Raw genomic sequence first — 14238 nt, 5'->3', positions numbered from 1 at the left:
GCTGAATATCAGATCTCCCCTTTCCAAGTCTCTGTTGGTGAATGAGTGGATGTGTGGTCATCATATTGATATATTTAGTCTTACAGAAACCTGGCTGCAGCAGGAGGATCATGTTAGCATTAATGAATCAACTCCCTCTGACTGTTTAAATGTTCACCATCCTGGAACCACAGGCCGAGGAGGAGGAGTGGCAGCTATCTTCAGATCAGGGTTACTAATCAGTCCCAGAGCCAAGATTAGTTTGAGCTCTTTTGAATGTGTGATTCTCAGTTTTCCCAAAGTGGAAATCACAGAAACCTCTTGTGTTTGTTGTTGTGTATCGTCCAGCTGGCCCTTATTCTGAGTTTCTGTCTGAATTCTCAGAGGTTTTATCCCAGTTAGTGCTGAGTACAGATAAAGTCATTGTAGTGGGTGACTTTAATATTCATGTAGATGTTGGAAATGTCAGCCTAAATATGAACTTTAATTCTATAGTAGACTCTATTGGATTTTCCAATAGAAAATCTGCTCCATGCATTTGTTACTTCAGGATTGGACTGCTTTAATTCTTTATCATTGGGCTGTCCCATTGCCTTTTGCACACTCTATGATGGTTTTTTTAATATTTTTTGGGGCTTTTAATTCCTTTAACGGATAGACAGTTGGAGAGAGACAGGAAGCCGAGAGATGGGGAAGACCTGCAGGAAATCTGTCATTTGAGCACTTTATAGTCTGTAGTCTACTGTTTTCTTTTCTTTTTTACAGTGGAGGCTTTATCAACAATCAGTGAGGTGGAACTGTACTGAAAATACAGAGAAGTTAAAGTTACATTTTTATAAAAGCCAAAAAAAGACCAGACTTTATCATGTTGATATTTCAATTTCAACCTGCAGGTTAACAATGTGAGTGACTTAAAGTGTGGAAACAAGTCCACAGAAGTTTTTCTTTTAATACTATGTCAACTATTTGCAAGTAGGGCCCACAGGCAGTGTCCTTGCTGTATGACCAGGTAAGACATCTGATTCTCACATGTAGATGGAAAATTTAATGTTGCATTATGCCCAGTATTAATCAGACATGTTTGTGTATGTTCCAGACAGGATAGTGAATGCTTCTGTGCACAGTCCACTGTGTGGTTGTACAGGTCATGACTTAACTGAATATATTCCAACACCAAAGACAATCGCTTGTCTTCTTGCATCCAAACGCATAACAAAATAGATGTTGTATTTGTAAAATCTGAAGAAATGGACAGAATCCATGAGAGTTGTTTGATCTGGTAAAGGGGCCACAGTGAAACTTTTCTACATTATGCTGAGTAGGAATGTAAAAGCATGTTGTTCAGAAAGTGGGTTCTACTGACCTTCTCCAGGTGACTTAAGGACAAGCAAGCACTGCAAACCTTTCTCAGAAGAGGAAGCGTACTGAGATGGCCTGTCCTTCTCATCCTCCTTCGGTATTTGCTGAACCTGGTCCACAGGCCTTCAGCCACCATCCCACCTGAAGATCTCCCAGCAGTGTCATCTGTGGCCTGCAGCCTTCCAGGTCTCCGCTACAGGACCACGGCCCTCTCAAGATTCACAACCACCGGGTGGAGGAGTGTGTTGAAGAGGCCAGGGTACAGTGGGCTCAATAAAGCATCACCACAGATTGGTAAATTGAGGTTTGGGTGCAATCTATTAATTGATCAGAGGTTTTGTGTTCTTTGCAGGGATCATATTGTACCACCAGATGGCGCCACATAGCTGAAAGCTGTCTGATCTGAGTGTCATTCCTTACGTCATGTAAGACCCAAGCAAGACACAACACAGCAGTTTCCACATGTGGAACATTCTGTGTTTTCTCCTTTTTCTGTAACTTAGGAGCTGGGAAATAGTTATAGTTAAGTATTTGTAGCCCACGCTCGTGCATGTCAACACGTTCATACACATATAATATCGTGCGCTCACAAACAGGCTTTGATGGCCAGCTGGGCGCTGAGTCTCGGCTAACAGGGCAGCAGTCAGGCTCTTTCCATGCGTACAGTATGAGGCTGTAGCTGTCCATCTGAGCTTGTCATACATATGTTAAAGCCTGGTGAAGATTCATTTCTATGTCTGATCTTTTACAATGTTATGGCACGGCCATAACATTGTAAATTGTAGCAGAAATGATGTGTAAAATAATGAGCAACTTTGTCTTAAGTTACTAAAAGCTCGTGGCAGCTTCGGCAGTGATGAGAGGCGCATTTTTCAGTCCATATCTCTAACTTGCAGAGACCCATGCCATTGTGTTTTAGAGGGTAGCACTATTATTCAGTTGCTTCTGCACTGGGACGATGAGCATAAACATCCAGGTAAATCAGGAGAACCTTTTAAACCCTTTCAGATATATATGTATTTTTTAATTATTATTTTTATAACAAATATCCAGAAATGAAAATGGCTGGTTGATGTTGTCATAAATAGAGAGGAGTTTTAAACAACATCCTCCTCAGTACTATGCATTTTTCCAGATAAATTCATTAGACTGAGCCAGCCCTCTGGAAAAAACCCTGAAATATTTCCACGGTGCAGCTGAAAGAGCTGTGATGTCATGTCAGTGTTAAGGAAACTTGAAGAAAAACCTGTTGAATTACAGACTCTTGGATGATACAATTTAATTTGATGCACTTTAGTAGACATGATTTGAAAAAAAGCTTCTTCTGGGCTTTAAAGGCATTCTACCAACAGCTGCTGTAAACTGCCTCCCATGTTTGTTCTGTCATATCTGTGGATATTAGTCAAAGAAAGACTAAATCAAATGTTATAGCTGATCATTTAGAATTCAGATGAGTAAAACATTCCTTATGTGTCTGACAGACTGCAGAAAGCTCTGTAGGGTCTGCTTTTAAGAGTGTTGCATCAGAAGATGGTCGTTCTCTGAGGCAAAGTTATTGTTTGGTGTTTCATTTAGCAGAGGAGAGGCTACGTGTAAAAACTGTTCATTTTTATTGATTCCAGCACCAAAGCAGCATGTAAAATGTAAATGCAAACATGTTGTTTTAAATACATCATTTAGGAATAATGTCTTTAAAGAACAACACTGTCCCACTGGTTGTCTTTCAGTCCCAGTTATCTGCGTCTCGTCTCGACTGTTATTTCTGCAGGTGTAGGTGAGCAGATCTTCTTCTCTGTGTGTCTGTGAGGAGCTTCACACACGGAGACGGCTTCATCTGTACGGCTCGGTGTGGGATGCTTTTCATCGTTTCAGCTGGGGCCGATCAATAGTCCGGTGTCTGGGAGCAGATGTGGTGCTGGAGTGTGTTCAGGGGACGGCTGTGCAGCTGGAGCTTCCTGGGACTGGTGGATGTCCACTGTGAGGTCCTACAAGGAAGACAGAAAGAAAGTCCTGATTTAAGCTTAAGCATAACTTTGTGACAATTTGTCTTCTTTTGTTTTTAAAATAGCAGCTTGTTTCTTTACTTTTTTCTATAATATCAGCTAATATCATCTAAATGCAGTATATAATGTGCCTTTCAACTGATCACGACTTTGAGACACTAAAAAGGACCTACCCCAAGTCCTCCTTTACTGCTTTTTTTTAACATCAGCTTCTCTCATCCGGCTGGGAGCTCCTCATCGTCACGGAAACCCTGAGTGCATCACGGCAATGTCGGGTCCACAGTCTCTCTCCTTCGGACCTGCGCTGGAGTCTTCTCTCATCTATGATCACCTCGGTAAAACACAGCAGGAAAAGGAAGGAAAAACTGCACAAGTACCTAACATGTGTGAGCTAGCATACATTCATTTCTGTAGTCAGACGGAATCATGCACTCACCTGTTTCGCACAATACGATACCTGCGGTCAAGGGGAAATCCTTTAACTTCCCCTCGCAGGATTAATAAAGTACTTTGATTTGAATCAGGCCTGGATCAGAAGGAGGGACCCCCTCCTGAAACTTAGCCTGTAAGATAGTTCCACCTTCCTGTACTTCTATGACTGTGACATGACACAGGTAGCAGTGAAGAGAATGCTTACTATTATATCTAGTTTCCAAATGAATTACAAAGCCATGTCCTGCAGATAAACCGGTTTGTAACACTCCACAACACACTCGCTCACAGTCCTATCTTTTGCCTGAAAAAATTCCAAAGGTGAGTTCAGTCCGTCCCCCTCTTTCTCTCTGACATGCAGCAACCACTCAGTCAAAGCCATAACTACCAGGTGAGCACGACACCGTTACGCACTATGATGATTCCACCTTAGAACAGAACACAAGTTTTATAAACCATACGTAATCTTTTACATCCCTCAATATTTCCACTCGGCCCCCGAAGCGTTGTCCGACTCTAACCCAACATCAACACCAGAGTTTGGGTGCCTTGCCCAAGGACACTTCGACATCTGAACTTGAGGATGTGGGGATCAAACTACCAACCCTTTCTCCTGAAACACTGCCACCCCGTCTCTCACTCTCTTGCTAGCTGTCATTTAGCTCTTTGAGGTCTTGTTTCTCAATAAAATTCACAAGATCAATGAACATGGCTCTATGTCCTCTTCTTTCCAGCAGATCACATGCCACATTCCTCCATTTCTCTCTTAATTTGTAGGGAAGTTTCAGGATTCTGCTCCGCATGTTAGAAGGTATGTCCAGTTCACTCATGTACATCACTTGTTCCATTAAGTTTGAACATCCTCTGAGAAATAAAGAGAGTGATTGCAATCCTTTTACATCCTGACTTTTTACTGGTGTCCAGTTCATTATTTTTTCCATGTAAGCTGATGCAATTTTATGCTCATCTCCAAAGCGCTGTGCAAGAAGGCTCTTGGCTCTTAGATAGCCTTGATCTGGGGGAAGATGTTGGCAGCTATGCACAAGATCCCTTGGATGCCCCCTGGTGTACCGTTCAAGGAAGTGCAAACAGTCGCTGGCATTATTCGTCCTCATCTCCACTCCATTTCCAAAGGCCCTAATAAATGACTTATATTGGAGAGGATCTCCATCAAAGACAGGGAGATTTCTTGCTGGCAGAGCTGATGAAACATTTTGCTGAACTAACAATGCAGTGATTTCATTTTGTTTTTGCATAATGTTCACCATATCAATTTTGTTGTTTCCAGTTTGAGTTTGTGAGTTTAAACTGTTTCCCATTTGATGTCCGAGGCGAGCAGTATGAGTTACTTGTGGCAGCCATTTGCACACACTCATTTGCACTCGACGTGAAAGTACACCGCTCACACAGTAATTAGAAGGTAAATCAAGTAAATTAATTCACGTTGGGCGAAATATTTCGATTGGCGATATGATGGAGCTCGGTCATTAAGGGCTTTATTTGTGAGGAGAAGAATCTTAAATTCTATTCTGAATTGAACAGGGAGCCAATGAAGAGAAGCTGAAACTGGAGAAATAGGATCTCTGCTGTTAGTTCTCATCAGAACTCTGGCTGCAGCAATTTGGACCAGCTGAAGGCTTTTCAGAGATTATGTGGGACAGCCCAATGATAAAGAATTAAAGCAGTCCAATCCTGAAGTAACAAATGCATGGAGCAGATTTTCTATTGGAAAATCCAATAGAGTCTACTATAGAATTAAAGTTCATATTTAGGCTGACATTTCCAACATCTACATGAATATTAAAGTCACCCACTACAATGACTTTATCTGTACTCAGCACCAACTGGGATAAAACCTCTGAGAATTCAGACAGAAACTCAGAATAAGGGCCAGCTGGACGATACACAACAACAAACACAAGAGGTTTCTGTGATTTCCACTTTGGGAAAAACTGAGAATCACACATTCAAAAGAGCTCAAACTAATCTTGGCTCTGGGACTGATTAGTAACCCTGATCTGAAGATAGCTGCCACTCCTCCTCCTCGGCCTGTGGTTCCAGGATGGTGACCATTTAAACAGTCAGAGGGAGTTGATTCATTAATGCTAACATGATCCTCCTGCTGCAGCCAGGTTTCTGTAAGACTAAATATATCAATATGATGACCACACATCCACTCATTCACCAACAGAGACTTGGAAAGGGGAGATCTGATATTCAGCAAACCACATTTAATAGTTTGATGTTTTTGTTCAGTTAAAGTTTTTATTTTCTTTATTTTTTTGCACAACAGGATTTGCTCCTCCTGTGTTAATTGTGGGGGGGGGGGGAGGCTTTTTGAACTGACTCCAGTGATTCTGAGGCTCATTAGAAGACTTTTCTGTAATGCTGTAATGTGATCTGAGATGACACTTTGCCTTTGTGTGTGCTTTTGTATGTCTGAACCAGAGGTGGAAAGAGTACTGAAAATTTGTAATTAAAGGTAGAGTAGGAGATCCTGGATTTGGAGTCCAGCGAAGCTGCGTTTTAAAAATACACAGGTAAAAAGTCCCAACCCTTTTCTTCACTTTCCCCCCGAAGGCACGCCTCTAGACTACATGAACGCGCACGAGCACGAAGGTGCACGAGCGCTGTTCTGACAGCAAGCATCGATCGTTGCCGTATTTAGTATTTAGTTTATGCTAACTATACGTTTAATAATGCTAGGTGCTAGCCAAGCTGGCTCTAGTTTAGCTTCCTGCCAAGCTTCTGGACGTTCACGGAGCAGGATACGCGCACAGGGGGAAGGAGGGGGAGGGGGGGGGCAGATTGCAGTTTGATAGACGGCATCATCTGTTTTTCCTAGATTGTACGTTCTAGAGGCCACTAAAACTTTTCATATTTGTGTCAAAACTTTTCATTAATTGGTTGCAATGAGGGTGTGAAGAGTATTTCAAACAATATGTAAAAAACTGTTCCAGAAAAAGATCCCCTACCCCGCCTTTAAGTAAAAGTATCTTTACTTTGCCTAAATTCTACTCAGAGTAAAAGTAAAATTACCCATCTCAAAATTTACTTGAGTAAGTAAAAAATTATTTCATTTAAAATGTAATTTGAGTAAAAGTTACTTAATTACTTTCAGTTTCTTAATGCAAAAAAGGATGCGTTATGACTCAAATTCAGTACAAGTTATTTTAATCTATTTCGAGGTGTATTAAAGTGCACATCCACACTTGCAAAAGATCAACTGGGCTCAGGAACATACTTCCTCACAAGGACAGTCACAACTTGTACCATAATTATGGACAACCCTGAACATCCTCTCCATGAGACTGTTATCGGAAAACAGAGTCTCTTCAGTCAAAGGCTTCTTCAGTTTGGATGCAAAACGGACCGCTACAGGAAATCTTTCCTGCCCACAGCCATCAGCATCTATAATAACTCCTTGATTTAATTGAGCTACATCAACATTTAATTTCCCTCTGGGATAAATAAAGTATTTTTGAATTGAATGGATTAAAGTGCAAAGAATTTTCAGTCCTATTGTCCAATGGACAACACTATGATAAGAATAAAGAAATTTAAACTACAATCAAAGTATTAAAAAAAACAAAATGCACAGAAAATTAAGTGCCCACAGGATACCACAAATCAAACTAAAATGCCACAGGATCCCACATCTCAAAATAAAACAAAATGCTCACAGGATCCCACTATACAAAATACAGTGCCCCCAGGATCCCACAAATCTGTCTATAATCTACAATTTTGGACCGGAAAAGCTCTTGTTCAATTTCAGCAGCAGCTGATTTTCGAAGTTTTTTGCTGTAAGTCTTGCTCTCTTTGTTGAGAAGAGCAACCCGGCTGAACTAAAAAGCCTCTCACAGGCAGCTGAGGCTGGAAGGCCTGCGTTGAGTTTCAGAGAAAGCTTCTAAATGTTTGGGAAGGAGTTCAGCAGGTCCATGCTCTCCGACACACAGGCAAGGTACCCCTCCAATTCCCCAGAACCCTCTACCTGCGGGACTTCATTGTGGAATAACAATAAAAAATGTTTATGTTTTGATAAAATGCCGAGATCCAAATATCCAAATACTGACGTCGGAGCCCAGTCCACTGACTCGGTAGCCAACAACGCGCTGGGGCAGCCTTCAAAACAAAGCCCAAATGTAGCCCGTATTCCATTACTGTTGATTGGCATTTAACAACATAATACTTTACTGCACTACTACAAAACAATTAGATTTGGCACATACCTTTGACGAAGTGGTCACCGCAGACACAAGCATTTGCAGATTCAGTTCCTCCAGTCTGTAAACGTAGGTTAACTATCCACTTTTTACGGCGTTGTTCTGTGAGTTTTTTCCATTTCTCACCTCTATGGGCGATTACCTCAGGTACTCGATAGTAACCCTTTCCCTTCTCTCGGTTAGAGCGATTGCAACATCCAAAAACGGCACAAAACTGAGGCATTTTGGGCAAAAAAGTGGCAGACAAAACACAGTGTTGTCAATGGGACCCAGCTCCAGTTGCCCACCATTTAGGTTCGCCCGCTTAGAAAACACAGAAGTGACGTCAAGTGAAACCCAGCCATTGACTTTCAGTTCCGGGACAGCTGTTTAAATTTCCGCCCGCATTTAATTTTTCACCATAAATATTTGTTTTACTCAGTAACGTGAGGGGTTTCAAATGTAGCAAAGTAAAAGTACTTGGGTCAAAATGTACTCGAGTAAAAGTAAAAATTACACATTTCAAAAACTACTCAGAAAATGACAAATTACTCATAAAAAGTACTCAATTACAGTAACGCGAGTAAATGTAATTGGTTACTTTCCACCCCTGGTCTGAACACTATAGTGTGTCAGCTTTCGCTGGTGTGCCTGAAGATGTGCTGGGGCGTACTTCACTGTGGCTGCACGGCTGCACGGCGTGCTGATCAGAGCATGTGAACGGAGCGGAGCTGCAAAATATAGTTGGAGCATGGAGCCAGTTTTGATGAAACGCGCTCCAGTTCCGCTCCGATACTGCTCACACCACGAGTCTAGGGCATGCAGAAATCCATCCATAATTGAGCTGTGCCCATCACAGGACTATGGTGGGAAAGCGCCCACAATGGCCTTAACCATGGCCTGAACAGGCTAACGTTATGCCTCTTTGGTTCCTTAGCTAGCTAAGTTTAGCTCGCCAACGCTAAGAGTCGTAGCAGTAATTAAAAGATATTAAGAAAGATACTTGGATGATAAAGTATGTTTTCTTGTTATTTGTTAATAAATAAGAATGAAAAAAAGGCTAAAAAAAGACATGAGCATTCTCCAATGAATAAAATGAAAAGAGTGATCTGAGCTGCTGCGGCTGGTTGACTGTTAGCTTTTCCGGCTAACACCTTGTCAAGCACCGTACCGCTGTCCCTCACAAGATAGACATCTGAGTTTGCACTGACTGGGGTGGACTTACATGGATGTATTATTTCTTTTTTTGTGGCACACTGCCACCCTGGACTTCGCGGCCCGAACATACTTAAGGTAGCGGGGGAAATGCCGCGTCAGAGCCACAGAGATGTCTATCTCCTGAGGGAGGTCGGTGTGGTGCTCCAGACAGCTAGCTCCAATCACCTATATAACCAATAGCAACGAGAACTATTTATAGTGCTCTCACCCTCTCTCGTTCACAGTGACGGTACCGCGGTCAACACCGCTCTATCGATACACAGCAGGGAAAAGGGAGGTGAGTAAGGTGCACAGGTGTCATCACAACGTCATTACAAGTGCATTAAAAAGGTCTATACGCCCTTTTTTGGGGTAAAATGTCTCTCCCATGAGTCCTTGTTGCATTCCCGCTATGCTGATTGGTTCTGGGTTGGTCACGTGTTTCGTGGACGCCATGTTTGTCTAACAGTGCCGAGAGGTAGACACTACTTTAAACAATCAATTTTATGCAACTCAATAGTCCTTTAAATATACACCGGTTGTAGGGGGTGAATAACACAGACGTGGGTTACAAAATTACAATTCTTCATTTTTCTTTGGTGATAAACAGGTAAATTACCGGCATTAAAATCACTCTCACACACACACACACACACACACGCCGGACACTGGTTGGACACTCCAGTCCACCCTAGTGGAGCGGTTTCGACAAACAGGACCAAATGATGCTGAGGTACACAATTAACAAACAAAGCACTGCAAACGAATAGTAAGAAAGCAAAATAAATCACAGCAAAACAATGAGGACGGCAAACAAAACACACAAAAGCAAAATATCCAGCACACCAGGTTCAACAGAGGGAATACACCGTTAACTGGCGGGTTACAAATTCACTAAAAGCACATACAGCCATCGCACACAGAGAAGGGCAGACGTTGACCAAACTGACAAGACAAACACTTAATCACGGGACAGATGATGCAGCCTAGCAGCAAGCTCAGCGCCATGCACACGCACCCAAACCTACAAGCGGCCAAGCCGCCGAGGCTAGCAAGCAATGGAGAGCGGCCGTTACCGTGAACAGACGGGAGGACACAGCGGCAACTCTGACCGTTCTTGGTTGGAAGCCCCACGGGCCCGCTGTAGCTGGCACACGCAGTCCTGACAGGCGACTCCGGCTACGGACTCGTCTCGTGGTGTATACTGAATAAAGGTAGACCGAGCGCGTCGGAGGGATAAAGATGGAGCCGTACGGCCAAACAATTTGCAACAATTAGCCCAAGCGAATAGCCAGGGGCAAGACGAGTTCCCTTCGGGGCACCAGCGACGAGGAGCGCACAAAACCAGAGCCGCTGACCTAGTCTGTTCCTCTCAGTATTAGGTTAGCCAAGGAAACGTTAAGCTAGTTATTTGCTTGTTTTTTTTTTTAGCAACTCCTGAAAATAACATTCTGTATATTGTCAAATGTAGTTGATGGAAAGGTGGTAGCAGGGCTCTCAAGTTTTCAAGTTTGCTTGGAGTGAGATTCGGGCGGGGCAGGGGCCGGGCCATGTGTGTGGGGGGGTTTCTTTCGGTTTTTTTTATTTTGGGGGGGGGGGGGTCCCTTACAGTATCCCATCGCCATAAACTAGCTACTTAAAGAACAAAGAAATTGTTTTATTTATACCAAAATCACAAATCTTCACTTTTACACTAAATTCTGCTATATTTTAAAATAAATTGTTTTAGGTATGCAAAGTCTTAACAAACAAAAAAACAGACAAATTAAATTAAGAAAAACAAACATAACCCCAAATGGGCCCCTTTAGCAGTCCCTCTCTGTGTGTGTTTGTTTATGAGTGTTGTTGTAAGTGTTTGTGGCAGATTTTGATGCTTGATGACTGATATTGGGGGCTCCCATTTAAAGCACTGTGGCTCAATGTCAGCCATTTCCCCAGTCATGATGGATGACAGAGTTCCATTTAGAGCCAACGTGTTCCTGGTCTTGGTTTTATTGAGCCCGACCATGGAAAAAACCCTCGCTGCATCAGCATTTCAGTGTGGCAGAACTAATAGCAGTTTGGCAATTGTAGATAGCCTTATTGGGAATCTGCTCATACCAGTCACCTTTGAAAAAAATTAACCACGGAAGCTTAGTTACACTCCAACATATTTTTTATTTTTCATTAAGTTGCTCATGTCAAAGGGTGTGTGCTGAATATTTAGGTCTACTATTCCAACGAACACTTTAATCGGCAGGTATTGGTCTTTTACGAAGAGTAGGAAAACTATAGTAACTAATAAAAGATTAAAATAAATGAAGATATGACCTGCTGAAGATCCTGACGGTTCTCTTCTGTCATGTGTCGATGATAAGAAAAGGAGGAACCAAACCGTCTTGTTGGTAAAGAGCTGATTTATTACCCACAGGAGTTGCTACCGCTAACCGAGCATAATCCAGGCACGTACACCACATGTCCTGACGTACGCGCACGCTGGTGGCATCACCTGCCGTGATTACGGCAACCTGCAGTTACATATCACAACACCAAGCAAACTTGAAAACTTGAGAGCCCTGGCTGCTCTTTTAAAATATTTTACTTACTATCTTCAGATGTTAAATACATTTTGTTACTGACTGTCCACAGCAGTACATTGTGGAGTTTCCTGCACCAGTACTCCTGCTGCTTCTCCGTAATGGGCCCTGCTGAACGCCATCTATGAAAGGTGACTATAGATAAGTACCTGGTACAACCTCACTTTAGAAAATTTGAATTCTCTGAGTTGTAATAAAGTGCTCTTGAAACTTGCATGCAAGGTCCAAGGTTGACTGGAAGCAAATCGCTGAAATGATGAGTAACACATTTCCTTTACGGAGGAAAGAGATTGTTGAAGATGAACCAGCCTTGTTCTTTGAACGGCAGGTAAAGAGTTTTTGAGTGGTTTTCTCAAATTAAATTTTGCTATTAAAGGGACACTTTGGATTATTTGAAGTCTGATTGTATGGAATATTTATTCCTAGTCATTGTATTGCATACAGTACTGCCGGTGTCAGAAGCTAATCAATGTACACTTAAGAATATTTTCACCCCTTTATCTGCTTTACCCATGACTTGTGGGTTTTCCCATCAGAAAAGGCCGACTGTCTGTCTGGTGGCAAGGTGAATCATTTTTGTTTTTATGGTGGACCTTTTAAACACCCTTTGTTGCTGGTGCTTGTCTCTGCTTCTCCAAACTTGGAGTGTGCTGACCAGCATCTACTGTAGCTACTATATTGAGTATGAATAAGTACTCATACAACCGCACTTCAAATAATTAAAACTATCTCTTTAAACTTAAATAAAGTGTCCAGTTTGAGAGTACTAATTAAAGGCATACACTTTGACTCTTTTTGTTTTTTTATCCACATCCACAGATTGAAGCAGAATTTGCTCGCCTTACAGCTGTTGACTTGAACGGCTCCTTCTTCACTGGGCTGGACCAGTATCTGCCAAGGTTCCTTGAGCTGTACAAAGCAAAGAGTGGCATAGCGGACCTGACCAGGCTGATGAGATGTCTCAATGAAGACGTAAGTGTTAAAAAAAAATGTCTTCATCCATGCCTCCCACATTTGTTGTTAGCATCTTCCACACCGTCTCTGTGAAACATCCTTCCTGATCAGCAGTAGTGCACACAGCTTCTTCTGTGTTGGATGCTTTTTTTATCCTCAGATTTGAACTCCAAATAGGGGGGTTCTCTGCAATCACTGACATGAATGAAGATTGACAGCTCGTCTCCACTTCCTCCCACTGTCCAAATTGAAGCCTAAATATCCCAGATACAAGTGCCGCCATCTTGTGCTGGTGACATTATTTGGAGCCAGATTCTGTGCAGTAGTGATCAGGGTTGGAAAGAGAGTATTGAATTTCTGCCCATACAGCTGGTAGACTAAGTCATAAGCTGAGCTTTTAAAAACGTAAGGCCATATGTGTCTTAATGTCTTTTAGCTTGTGAGAGGTCTTAAATAACTGTTTACAAGCAGACAGAACAAATACCAGTTATTGTTTAAGTTTTCATGTTTTTTCTTCTTTTTAATCAGAGCTCCACACACCGAAAGAGGACAATTCTTCTGCTGGGCCTTCCTCACTTTCTTAAGGAGGATCCCTCCGTTTTTTTTAAAACTGTCGAGGTTTGTATTATTTCATTTCTTTATTGCAGTGGTCAAGAATAAGTTAAGTTAAAATGGCATGTAGGGCCTGCATAGTCATACCTACTAAAATATATGTAAAAAACATGCTTTCTGTAGGTGTTAGACAAAAATATGCACTCAATTCCATCACAAAAACGGTTGAAAAGATCTGTCCAGCTCAGATAAAATTGATTCACATTTGACACCAGGTTTGCTCTAAATCAGTAAATGGAACTTTTTGTTCTGTGGCCCATTAGTCGGGTGATGATTGGTATTAACATGTCTGAAATGGTAAACCTGGTTCTGTTCTTATAGATCCCTTTATATATACATGATACAACCAAAGATGATGAGATATTTTTGCTTCCTTTGAAATCTTGTGTAGGCCACAGCTGATGACACATTCACAGTGGAGATGAAAGTTGGTGTTGTGATAGTGAAGGACGGCGAAGACATCATTGACACGTCCGTGGTCCTTGAGGAAGCAGTGATCCTGTCTGATCTGAAGGACATTCCACGTGCCATTGCCTTGCTGATGGGTCTTCTTTTTTGCCTCAACATAGACTATCCAAAGGAACTAAGGTACACATTTGAGGTCATTCAGAAGGTCCTGATGAACATTGGTGGAGGACAGTGTTCCTCACTTGTGCATGGTTTAAGAAACAGACTCCTGCGGAAAACCATGTGAGACTGCTCAGATGACTCATCTCATGCCTGTGTTAAAACTTTCTGGCATTCTGGGAAGTTCTTATTGTGTTGCCTATGTTGTATTATTTGCAAATGCAATTTCTTCTGTTTTGTACATTGATAAATAAGGAAACATAGCAGCCCATTTGCCCCAGTAAAAGAAAAAAATTGGCTTCCATACAGATGTTTAAGGCAAAAGATGGACCTATTGCCATGACACTTCCTAAG

At 42.0% G+C, this 14238-nt stretch overlaps 1 protein-coding gene across 1 annotated transcript in view; it reads left to right on the top strand.

Annotated features, from left to right (window-relative positions):
* The window catches only part of LOC142399964 (uncharacterized), a 37104-nt gene extending 23093 nt beyond the window's left edge, over window positions 1-14011 (top strand). Inside the window, exons 2-3 of the mRNA XM_075484527.1 lie at window positions 12571-12723; window positions 13709-14011. Of these exons, the coding sequence (XP_075340642.1) occupies window positions 12571-12723; window positions 13709-14011 (456 nt within the window). The remainder of the gene's footprint in view (window positions 1-12570; window positions 12724-13708) is intronic.
* The last annotated feature ends 227 nt before the right edge of the window (window positions 14012-14238 follow it).

This window comes from Odontesthes bonariensis, chromosome 15 (genome assembly GCF_027942865.1).
Source record: "Odontesthes bonariensis isolate fOdoBon6 chromosome 15, fOdoBon6.hap1, whole genome shotgun sequence".
NCBI classification, from domain to species: domain Eukaryota; kingdom Metazoa; phylum Chordata; class Actinopteri; order Atheriniformes; family Atherinopsidae; genus Odontesthes; species Odontesthes bonariensis.
This window is presented reverse-complemented; position numbering and strand designations above follow the sequence as displayed.